The sequence below is a fragment of the Fistularia commersonii genome, chromosome 9 (assembly GCF_037954325.1).
Source record: "Fistularia commersonii isolate RoL2024-O1a breed Wild chromosome 9, RoL_Fcom_v1.0, whole genome shotgun sequence".
In the NCBI taxonomy this organism is placed as follows: Eukaryota; Metazoa; Chordata; class Actinopteri; order Syngnathiformes; family Fistulariidae; genus Fistularia; species Fistularia commersonii.
Window position 1 is genome coordinate 2,214,869 of NC_141292.1, and position 22,575 is coordinate 2,237,443.

Below are 22,575 nucleotides of genomic sequence, written 5' to 3' on the forward strand. Positions count from 1 at the left end.
CATGTTGAATTATTGAGTAGATTTAGTAAAAAGACATTTTTGTCAAAAAATGATATCGGTAATATTATAAGGTAATTCAAAAATCCTAATGGCAAAGCCTCTTAGCATGGTAGCTATCATTTTTAAGCTAGCGGCAGCATTAGCATTCAACTTCCATTTCATTATAATTAATCGGGGGAAAACAAAATGACTCAATCTTTCAGCAAATTATTACAAATAATATAAAAATTGAAAAACTCATGCAGTGAGCACTGAATTTATTTTATCATTATTAGTTTTCTGTTTGTAGTAGGTAGGAAGCGGCGGTATCGTTACCATGAAGACTAACTGGTTTGACATTGCATTACCTAGCATTAGCATGAGCGACTAATTATTTCGCTGCGAGTTAACGTCTATTTCTGACCATTATTATTTCTTTCAGTGGATTAACACGTTTAATTTCTTCACGTTCATGTTATTTCACCCCAATGTAATATCCGTGGTGATTATTGTTAATATAAACGAGATTACTGTTAGCTTAAGAGCTAATTAGCTACGTGTTTCCACCCCCGACCAGCAGGGGGCTCCACCTGCCCGGCTAAACCAAGCGCTTCCCGGCGCCAGTGTGCCGTCACCGCCGGGGCTTTGTCCGCTCCTGGCCGACGCGTCTCCGGCCGTGTAACCCACCTGGCGTGGGGGACGGGAGTAGTTTCCCCCCCGTGGGCGCCCCGAAAGCGCAGTCCAGGATGGACAAGGAGAACGAGCTGAAGATATCTCTGCAGGTTTCGCTCAACGAGATCTTCAAGGTGACAGTGAGGGATATCCTGGAGTCGGTGGACCGGACCCTGTTTGTGTACCGGGGCCGGATACAGCGGATCGAGTCCGAAAACCAAGGCCTTCGGCGGCTGCTGTTTGCACGGAGCACCGCCGACCCGGCTGCAGGAGGTATGTGGCCTGAACACGCTTAAATAATGCTGTGTGCACGCTTATGTGTGTGTGTGTGTGTGTGTGTGTGTGTGTGTGTGTGTGTGTTGCATTGTTGCACTTCACACGTCACATGCATGCATGCATGCAAGTCACACGCAGAAGTAAACAATACACACTTCATTATGGGGTTAGTAGTATTTACCGGCCATGCGCATAATATTGCATGTCATACTACAGTACTACTCTTGCAAACGAACTTTATAAAGGAATAGTAACGTGTGGTAACACATGCAATTTAAGATACAAATTAATCCTGTGTTAGATTCGAGCGTCAAAAGTCTTTGTGTGAATTTATTTTAACAGGTAAAGGAGGTGTTCGTGACGCATTTCCTGCAGGAAATGCAGGTTTTGCATTGATCACCTAATTTGGTTGTCTTTTCCGTTTCTCTTATTAATGTACTTGGCAACACAACTGTTCAAGCTTGAATATTAAGCCATGCTTTTCGTATGGAAATCTGATTTTGAGGTCTCGCAGATACCACTTTAATTATTATTTATAATAACAAATACATTAGTTGAGTGCTTTTCAATCAGCTGTCGTTCCAATGTCAATATCGAAGTGCTTACTCACAACATCTTGCAGTGTCATTTAATGCATCTTGTGTTCAATCATGGTATTCAGGAGTAGGATTTAAATAATGCAGCTAAACTCATTTGATGAATAAATTGAACAATTATCAATTCAGAAAAAGGGTTTATTTCTATTTTTACTGATACTTTCATGGTAAATATTTGGTATTTAAGCAATAAAAGGCTAAGTTGGTGGAGACCTACTATTATATTGGAATATTGGATATTTTTTAACAAGAAGGACTGATATTTCTGTCGACTTCGAATCTACACAGATGCACCTGAGCAACGGGAAAGCGATGCAACTTCAGACTGGAACGGCGTTCACGTCGGCACCACGCAGGGCACGTTCAAGCTGTCCATCTGCAGCAGCGACAAGAAAAGCTCCAGGCGGAAGCACAAAGATCGGATGAAAGACAGTAAATCGCCCTCCGGCTTTCTCCTACAGACCAACCACACACAAGCGCTGTCCTGTGTGAATGAATCAGAGGCCGGTGTTCCCGACAAAACCTCGATGCCGTTAAAAACTGAACCGGGAGTGGACGAAAGTGGAGCTATCGACCTCTCCCAGCCCTCATCTCTGCTCAACTCGTCGAGGACGCAGGTAAAAACTGAGAGCACCGAGGTTGATTTTGACGGTCGCCGGGACCCTGGAGGCAGTGACGGAAAAGTTCACGTCCTTTCTGAAGGCTACGTCGAGGCAGGTGAGGATAAAACCTCCATCGACGCCGAGGAGGAGGAGCAGAATGGAGCCTCGGAATTTAGGGAGGGTGTTACTCCCGAGGGGCTTCGATCATATCATCCTGGATCTGGAGTTCATCCAGAGGAGACAAGACAGAAGCCTGAAACGATCCCTCACGTGGAGAAGGAGGTGCCCGCAGATCAGCTTCTAGAGATTCACAATAACTTCTTGCGCTGCCCCGGCTGCCCCAGAACATTCAGCCGAGCAAACCTGCTCAACATCCACATGAAGTCGCACAGCGGCGAAAAGGCGCACAGCTGCGGCTACTGCGGCAAGCGCTTCAGCCGAGCCGACCTGCTCAAATCCCACAAGCGGACCCACACGGGGGAGAGGCCCTACAGCTGCGGCATCTGCTCGAAAACGTACGCCCACCCCAGCCAGCTCAGGATACACAAACGCATCCACACCGGGGAGAAACCCTACTCCTGCTGCCACTGCGCAAAGCGCTTCAACGAGCACAACCAGCTCAAAGTGCACCTGCGGACTCACACCGGCGAAAGGCCGTACAGCTGCCAGGAGTGCGGCAAGACGTTCAGTAACGCCGGCAACCTGCGGATTCACGAGAGGATCCACACGGGCGAGAAGCCGTACTGCTGCGCTCAGTGCGGGAAGCGCTTCAATGGGCTGGGCGACCTCAAAACACACTACCGGATTCACACCGGAGAGAGGCCCTACTCGTGTGAGCTGTGCAAGAAGACCTTCAGCCAGGCGGGACACCTCACCATACACATGCGGATGCACACCGGAGAAAGGCCATACAGCTGCAAGGAGTGCGGCAAGAAGTTCACAGTGGCCAGCAGCCTGAAACTGCACCAGAGAATCCACACAGGGGAGAAGGAGTACAGCTGCTCGTACTGTAGCAAGAGCTTCAGTAGGTCGGGCCACCTCAAGAGACACGAGCTGGTTCACACCAAAGAGAGGGTTTTCCTTTGCAGCAGGTGTGGCAAGACCTACACCGACCAGTCGTCCCTGAAAAAGCACCTGAAGACACACGTGGCCAAGGTGCAGGAGGCCGAGAGCGAGGCTGAAACAACCTCGCACCTTCAGGATCCACAGCACCCTGAAACACTAACCTGAATGAAAGAAATTAATCAGTAACCTGATTAGATTTACAGCTCAATTCATGAGCTTTCTGCTGCGCTTCTTATTGGATGTCATTATTATGGTTAGAGGAGTTTTGTCAGACGTCCGGTCTTGTTTGAGGTGGACGCCTCTTCCAAAGCTCCACTGCAACGTCTCAGTCGAATAAAGGTAGACTAACCCAAACTAATATGTCTATGGAGGGTCTCGGTCATCCAGGTCATGGTTAAACTGAACTTTAATTTCTTCCCTTGAAAATGTTTCACCTCTCATTTGAGAGGCTTCTTCAGCTGGAATGGACTGTGGGGCTGGTCTAAGGTTATGTCAACGGTAGAGTTGTTTTACAGAAACTAGGTTTAACGGGGTTGTTGTGTTAATGGAATTATGTTAGGGGGAACAAAGGTACAACTTTGGGTAAAGGCACAACTTTTTGGAACTTACCTAAATTTCAGGGAATGGTACATCTCCTAGGGACTTATCTGAACAGGCAAGATACAGGTACAACTTCAGGTAAACTTTAGGTAAAGGTAGAGCTTCTTGGGACTTACCTGAACGGGTAAGGTACAGGGACAACTTTCGGTAAAGGTACAACTTCAGGAGAGTTACCTGAACTTCAGATAAAGGTTCAACTTCTGAGGACCTACCTGAACTGCAAGGAAAGGTACAAGTTCTGGGGACCTACCTGAACTGCAGGGAAGGTACAGCTTCTGGGGAGTTACCTGAAGTTCTAGTAAAGGTACAACTTCTGGGGAGTTACCCGAACTTCTAGTAAAGGTACAACTTCAGGGGACTTACCTGAACCGGTAAGGTACAGGTACAATTTCAAATAAAGGTACAACTTCAGGGGACTTACCTGAAACGGTAAGGTACAGGTACAACTTCAAGTAAAGGTACAGCTTCTCGGGAGTTACCTGAACTTCTGGCAAAGGTACAACTTCTGGGGAGTGACCTGAACTTTAGATAAAGGTACAACTTCTGGGGAGTGACCTGAACTTTAGATAAAGGTACAACTTCTGAGGACCAACCTGAACTGCAGGGAAAGGTACAACTTCTGGGGATTTACCTGAATGGGTAAGATACAGGTACAACTTCTAGTAAATGTAAGGTAAAAGGACATCTTCTGGGGACTTACCTGAGCGAGTAAGGTACAGGTACAACTTCAAGTAACTTACCTGAACAGGTAAGTTGTACCTCTATTCTCCCTTAACAGCACTCAAATAACACAACAACCCCATGACACCTAGTTTCTGCAAAACAACTCTCCCCTCAACAAAATAAGCCATCAAAGCTTATGCCAACCTCTCAACCCTGACAGTTATATACAGAAAATTCCCCATAGTCCATTCGAACTGAACAAGCTTCTTGGATCAGAGGTGAAACATTTTCAAGGGAAGAAATTCAACATTCCGACAAGAATGAACCAAAAACTAATGTTTGATCGTAAAACGATTGGGATTCGTTGTAACCGCCGCCAACTAATCTCTCAGTTGTTGCTGTCCCATGAATCGGGGCTCAGCTGAAAACAGCCTGCTGATGTTTCACTCACCTTTTTGTCCGTTTTTGGCTCAATTTTTCCCTTATTTCTTTTTCTACTTGCAAAGTAATAACACGTCTGTGTTGGAGTGCAATACACTGTTCCCTCTACCGTTGTGAAGTGAATGAAAACCGTTGCAGATATCGTGTAATAAGTTATCGATAAACTTGAAATGTGATGTATTAAACGACACTTTTGAAACTCCTTGCAGATTTTTAGAGTTACTGTCGGACAGGAAGTTGACATCAAATCCCACGTCAGGGTTCTTGTGCCATGGCTTTCTTTCTGCCACAGTGAATCAACCTTCTCCATCAATCCCTATTCTCTATATCCTCCTCTCTCACACCAACAAACTTCATATCCTCTCTCACTACATCCATAAAACTTCTCTTTGCTGTTCCTCTCTTCAGTCCCCTCAGTGTCCCACTTCTGCCCCGTTCATCAGCTCTTCAAAGTACTCATTCCATCTTTCCATTATTCTTCTAGCATCTGTCAATACATTTCCCTCTCTATCCTTAATCACTCAAACCCGCTGTACATACTTTCCATCTCTATCGCTCTGTTTTGCCAACCTGTATAAATTATTCTCCCTCCTTACTGTGCAACCGAGCATACAAGTCATACCCCCTTTGTTTTGCCTTTGCTACCTCTATCTTTCCTTACGTTGTATCTCCCCCGTACTCTTGTCTGTTCTCTTCAGTCCCCTCGCTATCCCACTTTGTCTTTGCTAACCGCTACTCTGTCTACACTCCTGCACTTCCTCCCTCCACTATCAAGTCTCCTTATCTACTTTCCTTCCAGACGACACACCAAGTACTCTCCTACTTGTCTCCCTGATAACACTAGCTGCAGTTATCCAGTCATCCGGAAGCTCTCCCTGACCACCGTGACCTCCCTTTTAGCTTCCGCACCTTTGTCCTCTTGATCTTCCGTGTCACCAGATGCTGCCTGGCTACACTCTCATGTACCACTACTATTTCTCAGTAGCTGATCTCCTTCAGGTTACCTCGTCTATACAAGATGCAGTTTGTCTGCGTGCTCCTACCTCTGCTCTTATAGGCTTTGTCTTTTCTGGAAAAAAGTAACCACTACAGCCGTTGCCATCCTTTTTGCAAAGTCTACCACCGTCTGTGCATCTGCGTTCCTATCCTGGATACCAAACCTGCTCATCACTTCTTCATCACCTGTGTCACCTGCACCAACATGTTCATTGAAGTCTGCACTCTTACATAATAATAACTCCTGTTTTTCCAGTTAAATTGTTCTGAAGTAGCCAGGAGGCTGCGCTCCATGCAGATTATTAATTTCATGCTGTAAATAGCTCTAGTCAGCATATGGATCCACTGGAGTGAGCGTTGAGATCCCAGAGGATCCTCACCTGATCTATGAGATGCATTTATTATTGTCACAACAGCTGGTTGATGTACCAGATTACTAACCGGCACTAATGGTGTCCCCGTGATGTTTGTCCAAACAATAAAAGCGAGAAGTGAAACAAAATGTGTCGCTTTTAATTGCCGGGAGTCACAGTTGGAGTTTGAGAAAGGGAATCCGTTACAAGTCGACACATCTGCCGGTGTCAGCGTCTCCGCGTTTACCTGTCGCGTTTCGTCCGCTGCCGAATTCGACGGACGTTTGTGGAATTTCATGTGTGATGCTTAAAGATGCGGCAGCGGAGCGCGGCCGCGCTGACCTAGAAATACCAAACATTTATCATTTTTAACTTGATTTTGATACTCAATACAAAGCAATGTGAAAGAAGTTCTGCGGCTAAAAGACTGCCGCTAACCGTTTGTCTCATAATTCTACTTCACAAAACTGTATTTGCACTTTTTAGAAGTTTGTCCAGATAGTTAAGCAGGTATTAGACGAAAAAGTTTGCAACTAAATAGGACGCCAAGTTCATGCTGTTATATTTCCGATCATGTATTATGATCTACTTTATTATGTACTTTATATTTTATTTGCATTTCTTATTCTCCCTCCTTCCTACTATTATCTGTTATTGTTATGTTTTACTTGAAACTCTGGCACAACAATTTCCTTCGGGATAAATAAAGTTATTCTTATAATAAACGGGAAAGGATGCATGTCGGATGGACGTTAAGACCTCAGAGAGGTTTTGCTCGTGGTCTCAAGAGATTATCGGGCATCGTTTGTCGTCAGACGACGTTTTTTAAGGTTCCGTTAGCGTGTCCGGGCCGTGGCGGCAGCCGAGGCCGGGCAGCTTCTCCTTGGACAGGTAGAGCATGGGCTGGATGCTGCTGCTGAAGTCCATCAGGCCGAAGGCTACGTAGTGGATGTAGCAGCGGAACACGTCGGGCGAGAAGTAATGCTGGAAGGGGAAGAGGGCGACGGGCGGGAAGTAGTTAAACACGATGATGGCCAGGATGACGACCACCATCTTGAAGGCCCGTTTCTTCACCGGATGCATCTCGTCCCGGCCCGGACCTGACTGCCAGAGCGCCAGGAGAATGGCGATGTTGCAGAACACCATGAAGGCGAAAGCCGCCAGGATCATGGCGGTGAAGACCTTCTCGAAGTTGACTATGTCTCCCACGCACTTGGCGGCGGCGTACGCCAGAGTGACGAACCACACCGCCGCGGCGAGCGCGGCTCTGTGCTGGCGGTCCTTCAGCTCGGTGAAGGTGATGGGGTGGACCACCGCCATGTAGCGGTCCAAGCAGATGCAGGAGAGGAACAGGGGCGAGGAGTCTTTGATGCCGTAGAAGAAGCGAAGGACGTACCAAGTGCTGGTGGTGGTGAGGAAGACGATGTTGGCCAGCTCCAACGGCGGGATGAGGCAGAAGAGGACGTCCAGGACCGCCAGGTGGAGGATGAAGATATCCGAGGTGGAGGAGTCCCCCTTGTTCTTGCGGATGAGCCACAGCACCATGATGTTGGCCGGGATGCCCAGGAACATGTTGATGAACTGGAGTCCCAGATACCAGATGAGGACGGCGGGCACGTCTCTGCAGCGCTCGTACACCGTCCTCTCCCAGCTGGACGAGTTGATGGGTCTGTGCGAGACGTGGAGAACGGAGGAGTTGATGTGGAGGAACTCCATCGAGTCCTGATCCAGGGGCGGAAAAAGCAAGAGGTGTCAGATGTTTTTGTGAGAAACCTCCCGTGGGACAGTTTCACCCTGGACTCGGACATAAGGTCAATGAAAATTCCCGGCGATGTTGGGTCTCCAATGAACCTCCTGCATGTTTTGCTGACGAAACTGTAATGTATGAATAATAAGTCTGTGGAGGTTCTCAGTCACGGGGAATTTTTGTCAAAATCTTCTTATCTTGGCAACTGGACTTGAATTTCTTCACTTGGAAGACATTTCACACCTCATTCCAGAGACTTCCTCAGCTCGTAATAATAATAATAATACATTACATTGCATTTGGCAGATGCTTTTATCCAAAGCGACTTACAATAGAGGACATAGGGACTGCAAATACACAATGCACAGGAAATATACAGAACAGTAAGCTTGGGTTAGTGAGGTTTTTTTTTTTTTTTTTTTGACAAAGACATACACAAACACACACACACACACACACACTGCATAGCCTAACTTGGTGCCTAACCTGATGTGGGGCATCAGCGCACTAAAAAGTCCTGAAAGAGAAAAGTTTTTACCTGTTTCTTGACGGTTGAGATAGATGATGCTAGTCTTGTTACTAGTACATTTTCAGCAACAGTCCAAGGCTACTGGCTCAGAAGGTTGCACGTTAAATTGCCCTCGGGCAAAACTCTGACCCCCCACGTGGTTGCTTCCGATGATCTGGTCGGCGTGCAAAAGCACCTCCCATCCGGAGAGAGCTTAGCAATAGTGTAGGAGATTACTTTCCAAAAAAGGAACAAGATACAAAGCATTTACGTGTCAAAAAGGAATAGAATGTGCAGCAACTTGTCTAGAAAAGGATGAAGCTGAAGCATCTCATGCACGCACACATAATCAGACTTTTTAATTCCTCTTCCTTCAGGGAATCTTTGCACTTAAGACCTTAAAACACTTTATAGTTTTATTTGTATTTCTTATTCCCCCTCCTCCTTTTTTTTTTTTTTTTTTTTTTTTTTTTTTTTTACTGTTTATACAATTTCCTACTTTTATTTATTATTGTTATGTTTTACTTGAAACTCCGGCACAACAATTTCCTTCGGGATAAATAAAGTCGTTCTTATTCTTATTCTTAAACATTTCATTCTTGAAGACAAAGCGTCCATTTGAAGTGAAAAAGAAAACAAGCGGCTCGTGAGAAAATGAGAAAATGACCTTCTCTTCGATTCCTCCCGTCTTAATTATTCCCCCCCCCGAGCCGCCGGCCCTCACACTGCCTCCATACGTCCGTATGTGAGATACTTCTCCTCCTCCTCTGGCTCTAAAAATTTCTTAACAGAAAAATTAATCAATAATTTTACTAATAATGTTACTTTAGTAAAAAAAAAATTACAGGAAAAGCCATCACAATAAAAAAAAAAAATCCACACACATTTTAATCTTCCGATATTTCCACCCGCAACTTTTCACGCTGGCACGCAACAAAGAGCCAATCCTTTCTGTACTCCGGTGTGCGGGAGGGTCCGATACCCTAAAAGTCTAATTTTATTGGATAATTTACAACAGCCTGCACACGTCACTTTGAGGCCAAGAAGTAATATTCCCTCGTTTTTGGTTAGCTTGTTTTTGCAGAGTGAACCCTTCTAACCAAGATGACGAAAAGAAAAAATAATGAGGATTACCGTATGTTTCAGCAGGAATGGACGGAAGAATTCGCCTTCGTGGAGAGAGCGGGTCGTGCAGTGCGTCTTTTATGCAATGATAAAATTTCATCGATGAAACGTTCAAATATAAAGCGACACTTTGACACACGCCGTGCCACATTTGCAGAGAAATATCCAGCGGGAGACGACAGAAAGAAGGCCTGTCGAGAACGAGTGTCCAGAGTGCAGCTTGTCAGCAGCAGCAGCTCCGTGTCTGGGCCAAACAAGGTGATTACAATCCGGCCAGCTTTGATGGTTCTTTAACAAATGTGCAAACAAATATGCCTTTCTCAGCAAGAACTGTACACAATCGTACCATTATGATGTCAAATCGAGTGGAGAAACAACAGGTGAATGACAGAAATGCAGCGAGGTATTTCAGTAGTTTTCGGACATGTGGGTAAATAAGCAGAGCTGGCAAATAAACACAAATGGACAGAAAAAAACTTCAGCTGCTTGTTATAATATTGATAATGGACAGTCGTTCTCGCACCTAGAAAACATTAAGACGAACCTGCGGTCACGTTTAGTAGCATTATAATTGAGAAGCACTTTTCTTGTTATGAAGTTACTTTGTTATAGCAAAGTATGTTGTTCAAAATAAATTCAGTCTTATTGTACTGTAAAATTGTTGGTCTTCCATTTAGCTGTTTTTGGTATTAAAATATACATATGGCTCTCTTAGGATCAGATTTTAAAATATTTGAGTTTTTTGGCTCTCTCAGTCGAAAAGGTTCCCGACCCCTGATGTATGTCTTTGTCAAAAAAAACAAAAAACTAACCCGAGCTTACTGTTTTGTATATTTCCTGTGCATCTTGTATTTGCAAATGTTATTTGCAGTCCCTATGTCCTCTATTGTAAGTCGCTTTGGATAAAAGCGTCTGCAAAATGTAATGTAATGTAACGTAATGTAACTAAAGCCGTTTCGATGAAGACGCGCGCAAAGAAAATGTTTTTCTGCTGCATTCCAGCACTCTTCGGTTTTTAAGTTATCACTCCTACCTGTTCGGCGGCACCTCTTCCCGGTTCCTTTTCCTGCACGTTCCCGCAGATCCGCTCGAATGTGCCTCGCTACGCCGGGAAAGCAGCCTCCCGAAAGATGACCCAACACTTCAGGGATCCCGCTGCTCCGTCCCGTCCAATCACAGCGGCGGGATGATGGCGAGGCGAGGCGAGGTCGAGGCGATCTTTGCAGGCCCCCTGCGCATCTGTCACACATTTGGAAAAAAAAATAAATAAAAAAAATAAATGATTAGCTTCATAAAGTGGATTTTTTGCGGAGGGGGTGGCCCGTCGCGGTGGACGTGTTGTGGCAAGCCGTCATCCGCTCACGCCGATTTGGCAATGATGCAACGAAAGCGACGGTGCCTGACGGAAAATTGGCAGTAAACAACTGATGCAACCGTCCAGAAAATCACTCCTGATTCAATTCGCCGTAACATTGTGTAACGTGTTACACTGACGCCTTCACTCGGGTTGGGACCGCTTTTTTTTCTCCCCGATGTTCTAGACGCCCGGCGTTGACGTGGAAGGTCACGCAATGACTTCCACGGTGACCTTTTGCTTTGCTTTTAGTGGTCGGTCCACTATCAGCCTTGTTTTTCACTAAAACGGGGCCTCTAAGAGGGAATGGGGCTCCCGGGGGGGGTCAGGAGGCGCGAACAAAGGGACGAATACTAACAAACGCCATCCATTATGGTTGGCTATTTTACAATGGAATAAAATACCACTTTGCATGTTGGGTTAATTATCCAAATGTTTAAAAAATGAAACCCGCTCGCCGGTCGACCCGAAATACTGATACGTTTGTTTTCGTGTTCAGCTCCCTTGAGATGGGGGATTACCGGCACTTTTTGAGAAATTCTGCATCCGGGTAGAAACACCTGTTGGACACAGCTTGGCTTTCTACAAAAACAAAAAAAAAAAAAAAGAGAGGAAAATTATAAATAAACAATCGCACCCTCTGGGACTTTTCACTTTCCGCTCATCGACGCGGAATGACAATAAGAACCATGCAGCCTAAAAGTAAACAATTACAGAAGAGACACGGCAGCCTGCGGGCGTTTGTTGAGCTGTATTTATTATTTAACGTTTCATTCATGATAGAAAGCAGAAGGGGGAGAGAAAAAAAAAAAAAAAAAAAAAAGGAGTCTCACTCACATGATATAGTTAAGAGCAGCGAAAAAACAACACAACCGAGCAGGCGGGGGAATAAACATTCGACGGGAGGTTTACTATTTTCCGTGCAGACCGTACAGATCTATTTCATAAACTACAGTGTGTTTGTGTTCGCCGTCCCACAAAAACCCAATATATCTCCCCTGTAAACGTGTGCGTGGCTCCGGGTTGTGGAATCGGGCCTCGACCCCGACGTCGCAGACAAAAAGGTTTATCTTTTTTTTTTTTGTTTTACATCTGTGCTTAATCTCCAGATTTAGACCACAAATCTCTTTAGAGGGGCGAGTGTAAACCGTGACCCACGCAAAGACTTCACTGTATCGACATACGAGGAATGTACCACTAAACCGTGCGTGTGTTTTTTTTTTGTTTTTGTTTTTTTTTTTCCTCTGACATTATCAGAAAAGCTCCCAAACTAGCTCTGCGGGCGATCCGGCCCGACACATTCACCGTCTACCGCATCTTAACCCTCCTCGGCTCTCCTCTACGTGCAAACTGTCAAACTTCTCTCATCCGTCTCTGGCTCTACATCTCATTGGCTTGAAGGCTGACCTTCCGTTTCTTTTCTTATTTATTTTATTTTTTTACACCCTCCCTCCCCTTTTTTTTTTTTTTTCATTATAAAACATCTCGAGATTAATGGAGGTCTTTACGTGAAAACATGCTACCTTAATGGAAAAGCTGCTCTTTTACAGTAAATGTTCTGTGCTTAAAGGTAATACACTACAAACCAGAAAGCCAATGTAGGAGTTACACTAGAAGGTGGGAAATACCGAGAGAAAAGTGTATGCTGATATTTTTGATTTAGATCAAGGTACCGAAAAAAAATGTAAACAAAAAATGTGAATTATTTCATTTAAGTGTAAGAATATGGCGTTTCATTCCGACAGGATAGCTCCCCTCTGTGGACCGCTGTACTCCGGCTAAAAGTCCGTGCTTTCTCCCCCAAACCCGGTGAGGTCGAACCGCAGCCTTCCGGGGTGTAAGAAATAAATGCGGACCCTGTTTGTTTCCGGAGTGTTCCGGCTTTCGCATCTGTTTCAGGTAGGAATCGTGCGGGGTGAGCGTCGGGGTCAGCGGGGGGTTCAGATCGAGATTCTGGGGCGGAGCGGTCCGGGGGGGGGGGGGGGCGCTGGCGTGTCATGGCGAAAGGTGCGTCGCTGCCACAAGGCAGTGGGTTGGGTAAACAAGGGTCAGTCTTACTGAGTTTCCTCCAGACCAGTGCAGAAATGTCCTCATGGCGAAGACAAGGCGGGGGTGTGTGTGTGGGTGTTTCAGATGAAGGTGGAATCCAGGGTGCTGGTGTCCTGGGCGCTGCGGGCTCGGGCCTCGAACAGCTGCTTTATCAAGGCCGACTTCTCCTGCTCCAGCTGGGCGATCCGCTCGCTCTTCTCCGTCACCTCCTTCGCGGACAGAAGGAGGAGAGTTTAACAGGGTGGCGAAGGCCGCGCCGACGGCGAACGGCATCGAACGGCGACGACCGATGGGATAAACCTGTGTGAGCAGCCGGTTCTGGTCCTTCAGTCTCTGGATGGCTTGAGGAGGAGCTGGAGGCGGCTGGGAGCCGGCGGAGAGCGCCGCCGTCTGAGCACCGCTGGAGGGAAATGACGACTGGGGGGGGCAAAGAAGAGGAGGATTCATTATGTGGACCGCACATCCTGCTGGACTCCATCGCAGCCGGACCCATCTGCGGTCCATCACGGGGACACGACGGTCGTTCAAACATCTGGACAATTTACGGTCTCCGGTCAACCTCCTGCATGTGTTTGGGTTGTGGGAGGAACCAAACCAAAGGCTCCCCGGTGGGAATCCAACCAGGGACCTTCTTATGGCGCGGCGGCGGCGCTAACCACTGCGCCATGCTACCGCTTAACAGGATCATATTGTCATTTATGTACAGTATAATATATATTTGGCTCTGGCTCCAAACAGCCGGGGTTGCACGCAAAGCACCGCAGTGCGGCCGCGAGAAAGAACACACCCTCCCTTTAGGGCCGGCGGGTACAAGGCACTGTAAATATTTATGGAACACGTGCAAGGTGGGAAATCTCACCATCCCCGTGCAGGAGAGAAGGTCATTAAGGCAGCGGTTGACTTCTTGCAGCTTGGGAATGAGAACATTCATGCGACTCTGACTGGCTTCTGTGAGAAATTCCTAAAAAAAAAAAGAAAAAAAAAAAGAGAGACAACCAGGGAAAAAGACGTGTGAAAGGCCAGTTTTGAAACGTGTGAAAGGATATAACGGCTCCCCTTTTAAAGTATAACCAATGAAACTATGGACAAAAATCTCTAAAATCAGATCGTATGAGTAAATCTGTCGTTTAATTCTTTGCGCCGCAGCAACTTTTAGTTCCCGCTGATAGCGAAGCTCTCCGAGCTCTTGGGAGTTCTACCGAGAAACTAACAGAAGAGCCGTGACCTTTGCGGGCTGGGGGATTAAAACCAAAAAAAAAAAAAAAAACAAACAATAAGGATGTTCGTACTGACCGAGCAGTGAGAGCTCTGGCCCACCTGCCGCTGTCTCTCGGTGACGTTGTGGATCTGGCCCTGGTACCAGTCTCGGGCCCGCTCCACCACCTCCAGGCCCGCCAGCAGGGAGTCCTTCTCCTGCTCCAGCTCTTTCATTTGCTTCAACTGGGTGAGCGGAGAGTCCCGTTGCAGGGGTTTGGGTGCGTGGGGAGAAAAAAAAAAAAAAAAAAAAAGGAAAATGTTATTTTTATTAGGAATGTTCGCCATAAACCAGCCACCGTGGGGCTCGGGCCAAACTGCCGTCGTTCACCGGGGCACAAGTAAACTCTTTTGTGCGTCCCGGGGGGGGAACAATGGCGCCGCGGCGATTGTGGCGGACGCTCCCCGATTCACGCCGCTGTTTGGAGGAGCCATGGCAACGGAGCAGCAACCCAAGAATGGGGTAAACAGCCAATCCACTTCAACCAAGGCAATCCCCAGTGTGTGTGTGTGTAAAAGAGACGGAGGAAAAGATGTGTGAAAGAAGAGTTCATGTGTTAGAGTGTGTGTGTGGCTGCAGTGAGTTGTGCTGACCAGGCTGTCCATGCAGCACAACGCCGCGGTCCAGGCCTCATTGCTGGCATTCAGCCACCTGGTGTGTCATTTTTCTACCCGGCCGTCACTCATCCCTTCATCCCTTCATCCCTCCGTCGCTCGCCGCATTCCATCGCTCATCGCTGTTCAAACACACGCGGAGGGATGTCGAGAGTGTAACATATCGGTGCTTTTTTTTTTTTTTCCCGCAAAGACCTGGAGAGAGTGCGCACGAAGGGGGGTCCGTGTCTGGAATGAGGTACGATCCAGGGTCCGTGTGCGCTGGGAGGAAACACGATTGTTTAAAAGAGTGAAAGAGAGGAAAAGATAGCGAAAGTTTGAGGAGTGATGGAAAGGGCTCCACATGTGTGTGTGTGTGTGTGTGTGGGCTGAATAGGTAAACATGAACACCCAGGCTACAACATATAATAACATGACAACTGTTGCAGGGGCAGCTCGGCGGCGACACAAAGAGCAGCGCTGTGGCCTTTCAGGCCGGCTCTGAAAAAGCCCCCGCGAACAATGAGTTTAAAAACAGCGGCTCGGAGGCGACGGCGCTTCCAGTTTACAGATTTGGGGCTTGAAAAAGAATGTTCGCGCTGATCGATAAACAGCCGCCGATCAGAGGATTCAATAACCTGGATGTACGCCGCCCAACTGCAAGAACAACAACGAAAATAAATGGATAAATTCAACATTTTAAAAAGTTAAAAAAAAATAAAAAAAAGACAGTCGCTCATTAAAGCACGAGTCCAAACCTGCCCTCTGGGTTCCTCCGAAGTCCTCAAATTGGCAGCGATGGCTAAATTGTGATGCCGTGACCCAACGCATACAGCGAATTCCAAACGGGTGAGCGTGATCGGTTTTATAGCGTAGCGACGCATCTCCGCCCCGAAAACAGGTGCTCGGACCGAAACAACGGAACGCTAATCCCGTCCCGTTGTGGGTAAACGGATCTCCCCGCCTGCGGTCCTACTCACCCAGAGGAAAAAGTGCAGGGCCTTGCTGCTGTAGAGGCTACTGCTGAGGGGGATGAAGACCGTGGTGTAGGCGGCCCACACGGCCGTCCAGGCTGGGCCGGACCGGCCGAGCGAGTCCTCTACTTCCACCAGGCCCCTGGGCCCGACCCGGCTCACTACCATCGGGGCGGCGGCGGGCCGAGTCGGCCTGGGTGGGAGGGACAGGGGGAAGGGGGGGAGGAGGAGGAGGAGGAGGAGAGGGACGGGGAGGGAGGGAGGGGGAGCCGGGTCGGCCAGCCGCCTCAGATCCAGAGGCCGAGGGGGAAGAGACGGAGACACGGACGGGGAGAGGAATGGGGAGAGCGGGCGAGCTGGAGGAAATGAGAAATGGGGAATCGGGGGCGGGAGGGGGGGGAAGAGGCAGGGAGTGGAAGCTCCGGAGCTCCAGACTGGAGGGTGGGAGGGCCGGACGGGACGGGAGGCGTGGGAGGGGAGTGCTGCCGCCAATGGGAAGGGAAAGGGGCCTTACATGGGAAACCTCGCTTTTTTTTTTTTTTTTTTTTTTGAATAGGTTAAAAAGGAAAAACCCTGTTTCTGTGTCGCGTTCACGATGGCCGTCGTGACGCCTTCGCCGCGGAAGTCTTTCGCCCGGCTCAACCGAACGCCATCGCGACGATGACAAATCCGTCTAACACGCAGTCCTGTCAGAAACACCTCTTCTTCTTCTTCTTCTTTCGGCTTTTCCCGTCAGGTGTCGCCACAGCGAGTCAACGTTCTCCATCTCACCCTATTCTCTGTATCCTCCTCTCTCACACCAACTACCTTCATATCCTCTCTCACTACGTCCATAAATCTTCTCTTTGGTCTTCCTCCAGACCACCTGCCTGGCATCTCCAATATATTCACTCTCCCTCCTCTGTCCATGACCCAACCGTCTCAGTCTGGCTTCTCTCCAAAACATCTAACATGTGCTGTTCCTCTGATAGACTCATTCCTGATCCTCTCCATCCTGGTCACTCCCAAAGAGAACCTCAACATCTTCATCTCTGCAACCTCTAGTTCTGCCTGCTGTCTTTTGGTCACTGTAACAGTTTCTAGTCCAAACATCATCGCTGGTCTCACCACTGTCTTGTACACCTTTCCTTTTATTCTGGCTGAAAGTCTTCTATCTCTTCGTACCCCTGACACTTTTCTCCATTCATTCCAACCTGCTTGAACCCGTCTCTTCACCTCTTTTCCACGCTCTCCTACGCTCTGGACTGTTGACCCCAAGTACCTGAAATCCTCCAGCTTCTTGATCTCCACTCCCTGTAGCCTCACCGTTCCACCCGAGTTCCTCTCATTCACGCTCCTGTCAGAAACACCATGACATGAAATATAACGTCTTAACGGCGCCTTTCATCGCCTCGGGATCGGGGCATTTCAGTTTCGCACGGCAGAATTCGGACAGTGCGGTAGAGGTTGTGGGCTCATAAATAATATAAATGCATATGAAGTGCATATGAAAAATATAGAAAATAAACACATCTGCAATTTTTTTTTTTAAATGAGTATAAAAGTGCCTTCTCACAGACAGAAAATGCACAGCCTGAGCACTTTGCACCCGAGTCAGAAGTTTAAAAAGTTACAATCAGTCGGTTTGCAGAATCAGCCTCCGCTGCCACGCTCATTTCAAGCTTCACCGGTATTCTATTTGCAAACTGCTCCAAAGTGCTGCGTCTTCACTTTGCAAATGCCGTCGGGGCGTTTCTGTAAAAGAGGAGCTTCCTTGAATAAGTTTAAAAAAAAAAAAAAAAAAAACAGCAATTGACTGGCACACGGGCCACCAGCAGTCTGTCGAGGATAGAATTACCTCCCGAAAGTGATACCTTTTATCGCACATGCAATTTTAGGGCTGGAACTCTAAATAGTCCATTTCTGTGCTTTGAGCTAAACTTGTCTGTTTGGATTAGAAAGCAGTAAAAATGATTATCACTTTATTTATCCAGGAAATGAAATACAGAATATTTAATACTTGCAGTGGAAAAGCAGCTTGCGTTGGTTTCATAAAACCCAGCGTCAATTAAATATAGGCGTGTTTGTGTTTGTATACCAACCATTTCGTAGTCCACGCCGTTGGAGATGGTGTGCCGCCGCTGCTCTTCGCGGCTCCGCCCATGTCGCCTGGAGCCGCCGGTGAATCCCGTTGATGCCGACTCGCTCTGAGATCTTGGCAAAGCTGGTTTCGTGGCACCTTGGTAAAAGAAAAACAAAAACAAAAAAAATCTGCATAAAACTCTTCTGTAAAATACCAGCAATGGATTCTTGCAAAACGTCACTAAACAGGTTGTTGGTAAATCCATGCGTGACAAATAAGTGATGCAGTTGCTTGTCTGCTGTAGAAGGAGCCGGAAGCCGACAGACTAAAAGTCACTTTGGACCGATGCCTCATTTTTTCGTCCGCCTTGGTGAACCACAGGAGGGAGCTCTACTGTAACGCTACAGTGACGGTCCCGTCACTGAACGCACATGCAGGCCCACAGTGGGACTGGAGCCGGATCCTGAGGAAGGATTATTTCCTTTATTCATTCATTTTTTTAAAATACCAAGCACGGTAAAATAAGTCAACAGATCGTCAATACGTCGGAGGACGGGAAAGCGGTGCGGTAATACGGGTACAAAAAAAAAGTTTAACATTACGTTTCAGACTCTGGAAGACAGAACCCGAGACACATTTGCAAGCTGTATTTTTTCCAGAAATAGCAAATGCTGGCAATAAAAACAAACAATTGTACCGCTGTGTCGCTCACACTGCCACTAAAATACCTTTATGCGATCAAGAAAACCTCTTTGAGAAAGGAGGACACGTTTATTTATGTACATGCTTATGTTCTCAGCTGCCAGACCTGATTATTCAAAAACATGGAGGATGCACCTCAGAGGAACAGCGCCGGGTTTGTGCTTCTACTTTTAACTCATTGTCCAAGCATGTTTTTGGTAAAGTTGAAGCGGCATCTTGCATCTTCGCACAGAAAACATGAAATTAGCGTGTCAGTAACTGCTATCCCGCGGTGTTCTTCCGTGCAATTTCCCTGGAATTCGGACTATTTTAAAACTGAGGGTTTTTGTTAAATGCATGCGTATACAGCCCCTGTATGTTTTCCAAATCAAGTAAAAGATGTAGTAGCAAGAATCTGATATCCAGGGTGTTGGAAGGGAGGAGAATTTCCATAATTCGGTGAGCCCTGGCCTTCCTGCTGTAATCTGGACTAATCCAGAGGGGTTTGGCTGCGTGTTTGAGATTATAGCTCGGTCACCGCTGGTGGAATCGTCTGCCGACGCGAAAAGTGCTAAATTGTTGAGACGGAGAGCGGACACAAATGTAAACAGTGACTTTTGGCCGTGGTGTCGGTGAGTGCGCGGCTGTCGCAGGGTTCGCACCCCCGGCGTGGGCTTTAACACCATCTCGTGAAGTGGCGACGGCAAAGTGCAAAGGAGCATTTGCAAGGCTTGCGATTCTTTTTAATAGAGACGGGCACGCTCGGGGAACCGAAACCCGACCCAGTTTTGTAGTGGACGTGAGCTGCTGGCTGGTCGGGGTCTCGTGACCAACAAGAGAGCAGGACGCTGATGTGACTTTCCCAAGTTTCTACGTTACGTTCTAGGTTACATCATGGCTTTCTTTGACGATGATGGGTTTATACGTGTGCGGAGCGCAGTCCTATTTCACCCCTTTGCAGCGAATCTGTCCGTCTCGCGTAACTCCGCATTAAAAATCCACACAGCCCCGCGTGCATGTGACGTCACCAGCGAGAGCCCCCGGGGCTCAGCAGGGAAGAACGAGCGCCACTCTTGCAGTTCCGGGGCCCGGCTGTGCGGGAATCACACTAACTCGGAGAGATGAGCGAGGGGAAGTCGTCAAGAGAGTGCTCGTTTGATCACGGGAATAATCAGTCGGGGTGTGCCACAGATAAGGGGCGGGAAGAGCGACGGTCTGTCTTTCGGACGATCACCCGGGGCTGTGCTTCCCCTGAATGGACCCGGGGGAAGATTAAATCTCTGCTGGCGATGACCTCTGACCTCACCTGGGGTTCAACCACATCGATTATTCCAAGAGCCCTTTGACAAGAATGTTTAGGTAGCTACATGACGCGGTTACCTGAGGTGTGTGTTCTCAAACCCGGAAAATGACTGCGGTTGACACACGGTAGAGATTCGGCGAGGGTGGGGTTGGAGCTCAGGAAATCTCCGGGACGTAAAGACAAAAATCTTTACCCCTTCAAGACAGTTGGGCGATACTGACACGCAAACTCCCTGCAGACTTGGTGCACTTGTATGTACAACATGGTCCAGTGCATCCAATTAAGGGATCCGAGCTGGCAAGGCTGAAGTGACATATCAACTCAGTTATGCATGCAATCCAACGGCTTGCTCATGGGAATGAAGTCTTGAGTGTATTCAGCTCTGCGAAGTTTCAGAAATTCCGGGGATATCCATTTAGAGATTTTGTTTTTGTTTTTGGCGCGGGCATGCATTTGAGGTGGGACATGATGCGGCGGTGGATCGAGAGGTGAGCAACCCCTCGGCATCTCGCAGGAACCGACCGACGTTCTGAGGTGATGTTTCAGACACAAACAAGTTTGTGTTCGTTTTTCCCCAGAGATAACAGTCTTTTCCTCTGGTTGAAACATTTGAATGTTAACTTGAGATACCAAGAAAAAGAAATCAGTCACCTCATCTGTCACATAATTGCCGAAAGCATCAAAAGGAGCGGAAAGGTATTGATTAATGTGTCACATCCAATCAATCAAGGCCCTGACGGGCTGAAGGGGCTCCCCGTCTTGCTGTTTAGGATAACATTGACATGGCGCTTAAAGTACAATAAGATGTGACACTTTGAAAACCCTCAACAGGACCCGAGGGGGAAAAAAAACCTTAACTGTCAAAATAAAAGGAAGCAAAAAAAGAAAGTATAAAAAATTATTTTCCCTCTGTTGTGTGAGCATTTCTAACATAATTTTAGCAGATTTTTCAGGGTGAGTCCCAAGAGCATTATTATTATGAGCCAAAGTTATTGCAATAAATGGACATACATATAAATTCACTACTCCAGTGCACATTATTTCCCAAACGAAATCTCATCTACATCATTTCATGTTATACCCCAGAGTTTTCAGTTAGTTTGTTCACACTCATATAATACAGTAATTATTCGAATAGATGCAAATGTGGACGGTATCGACAGGATGTCACTATTGTTGGAATTGGAAAGTAACTAAAACAATCGTGTTATTTTTTTAATAAACCCATGATAGATCACCACTAAGTGTCCCTACATCACACTTAGTAGTATGCTGCTGCACAAAACACCGAGATGCAATGTGGGGTTCATTTTACTTTCTCCCAATACCTGCTGCAGGGGTTGTGCCTGCAGAAAGAACTGCAGCGCTTGCAACATAATCTGTGTTTATGTATTACAAGTGAACGTGTGTGTGTTTCCGTTCTATCCGAATCCATTTCAGAGAACATCTGCATGCTTCCCTTTGGAGGTGCGGATACTTACTGGCTCCCTGGAGCTGCGGTGACTCCAGAGCCAGAGACTCGATGGACCGGACCCGGCTCTGCTGGGGCTGGGATGGTTTGGAGACGTGGCCCGGGTCGATCCGGTAGCAGCCCACCTCCGGAGCGACGGGGATCCGCTCCAAACTCCGGCCGGACCTCTCGTAGCCCGCGGCGTACCGCGCCGGGCCACAGGCGGGGTACCCGGTACCCTCCTCCGGCCGGGCCCGGCTCTGCAGCGAGGACGCCCGGTGCTGCTGCGTGTTGGTCACGTTGCTCGGCCCCAGCGGCCGGACGCTGCATGTGGACGGCGGGGCGGGTTTCTGGCTCTGCTTCGGAACCTGCTGCGGGTGCACGGCCACCTGGGCCCTGAAGTGAGAGCCGTTCTCCGGGTTGAGCATGGAGTACCGCAGCCCGGCGACGAAGCGCTCGAATGTGAGGCAGCCGTGCGGCGGCGTGACCCTCCGGAGGCAGCCGAGCACCCCGCCGGGGAGCGCCCGGGTATCCGCGCCCTGCCACCGGCTCTCGATCTCCGAGATGTGGACATAACCCCGTCCGGAATCGTCCAAGATGTCAAACAAGGTCCTCAAGCTGTGGAGAAAGGCTTTCGGGAGGCCATCTGTTGAATAGTCCGCTTCTTTCGGGGGCACCGGGCCGCTTTGGAAGCCGTCCGTCCTCCCCGGGAGCGCCTCCTTGCGCGGGCCGACCCTGCCGTAGATCCCCGCCGCGCCGCTGGCTTTGCAGCCCCGCTCGGCCGCCACCAGAGCCATCGCCCGCCCGCGGAGTGATACTTCCCGGTCAATCCCACACACGCACCGACGCGAGTTGGCTAACTTTACCGACAGTCGGCTAAACACATAAGACGATTAAAACTCCGGGGAGAACGGGGAATACGCGAATAAAAGGCGGGTTAGGAATTAAAATAAAATAAAACCACTCGGCCCCGGTTGTGTTCCGAGACCCGGTCTCCGACAACCCCGGCGACGGCTCTCTGATCCCCGGCGCTACCTCACCGCGGAGGACCGCCCTTCAAACCGCCGTGCGCGACCGCTCCGGACGCGCTGATTGGATGCTGCCTGAACAAGCCCTTTCTTGATTGGCGGACGGCCGAAGTGGGCTCCAATTTGAGTTGGCCTTTTGTTATTGCCTATGTTCCATACGTTATTCATAAAGCCTGGATTTCATCTCCTGACTTGCACAGGTT

At 48.1% G+C, this 22,575-nt stretch overlaps 3 protein-coding genes across 4 annotated transcripts; 1 reads left to right on the forward strand and 2 right to left on the reverse strand.

Annotated features, from left to right (window-relative positions):
* Nucleotides 1–649: 649 nt before the first annotated feature.
* LOC147230920 (uncharacterized) lies at nt 650–6,179 on the forward strand. The gene is made up of 2 exons (XM_086151854.1): nt 650–924; nt 1,812–6,179. Exons 1-2 carry the CDS (start codon nt 726–728, stop codon nt 3,353–3,355), a joined length of 1,743 nt encoding a protein of 580 aa, XP_086007980.1. The 5' UTR covers nt 650–725; the 3' UTR covers nt 3,356–6,179.
* A 374-nt stretch (nt 6,180–6,553) lies between these two features.
* On the reverse strand, nt 6,554–11,079 carry hcar2 (hydroxycarboxylic acid receptor 2-). The gene is made up of 2 exons (XM_086151855.1): nt 10,657–11,079; nt 6,554–7,965 (listed from the first exon to the last, which is right to left on the reverse strand). The coding sequence occupies exon 2, from the start codon at nt 7,957–7,959 to the stop codon at nt 7,069–7,071; it is 891 nt and encodes a 296-aa protein (XP_086007981.1). The 5' UTR covers nt 7,960–7,965; nt 10,657–11,079; the 3' UTR covers nt 6,554–7,068.
* A 634-nt stretch (nt 11,080–11,713) lies between these two features.
* Nucleotides 11,714–22,262, reverse strand: sapcd2 (suppressor APC domain containing 2). 2 transcript variants are annotated; one of them, XM_086151857.1, is made up of 6 exons: nt 21,376–22,262; nt 17,930–18,066; nt 14,344–14,466; nt 13,886–13,987; nt 13,327–13,443; nt 11,714–13,235 (listed from the first exon to the last, which is right to left on the reverse strand). In XM_086151857.1, the coding sequence occupies exons 1-6, from the start codon at nt 22,139–22,141 to the stop codon at nt 13,107–13,109; spliced, it is 1,374 nt and encodes a 457-aa protein (XP_086007983.1). In that variant the 5' UTR covers nt 22,142–22,262; the 3' UTR covers nt 11,714–13,106. The 2 variants fall into 2 exon arrangements, with proteins under 2 accessions (XP_086007983.1, XP_086007982.1); XM_086151856.1 differs by having other exon boundaries at nt 14,320–14,466; nt 21,376–22,260.
* Nucleotides 22,263–22,575: the final 313 nt, after the last annotated feature.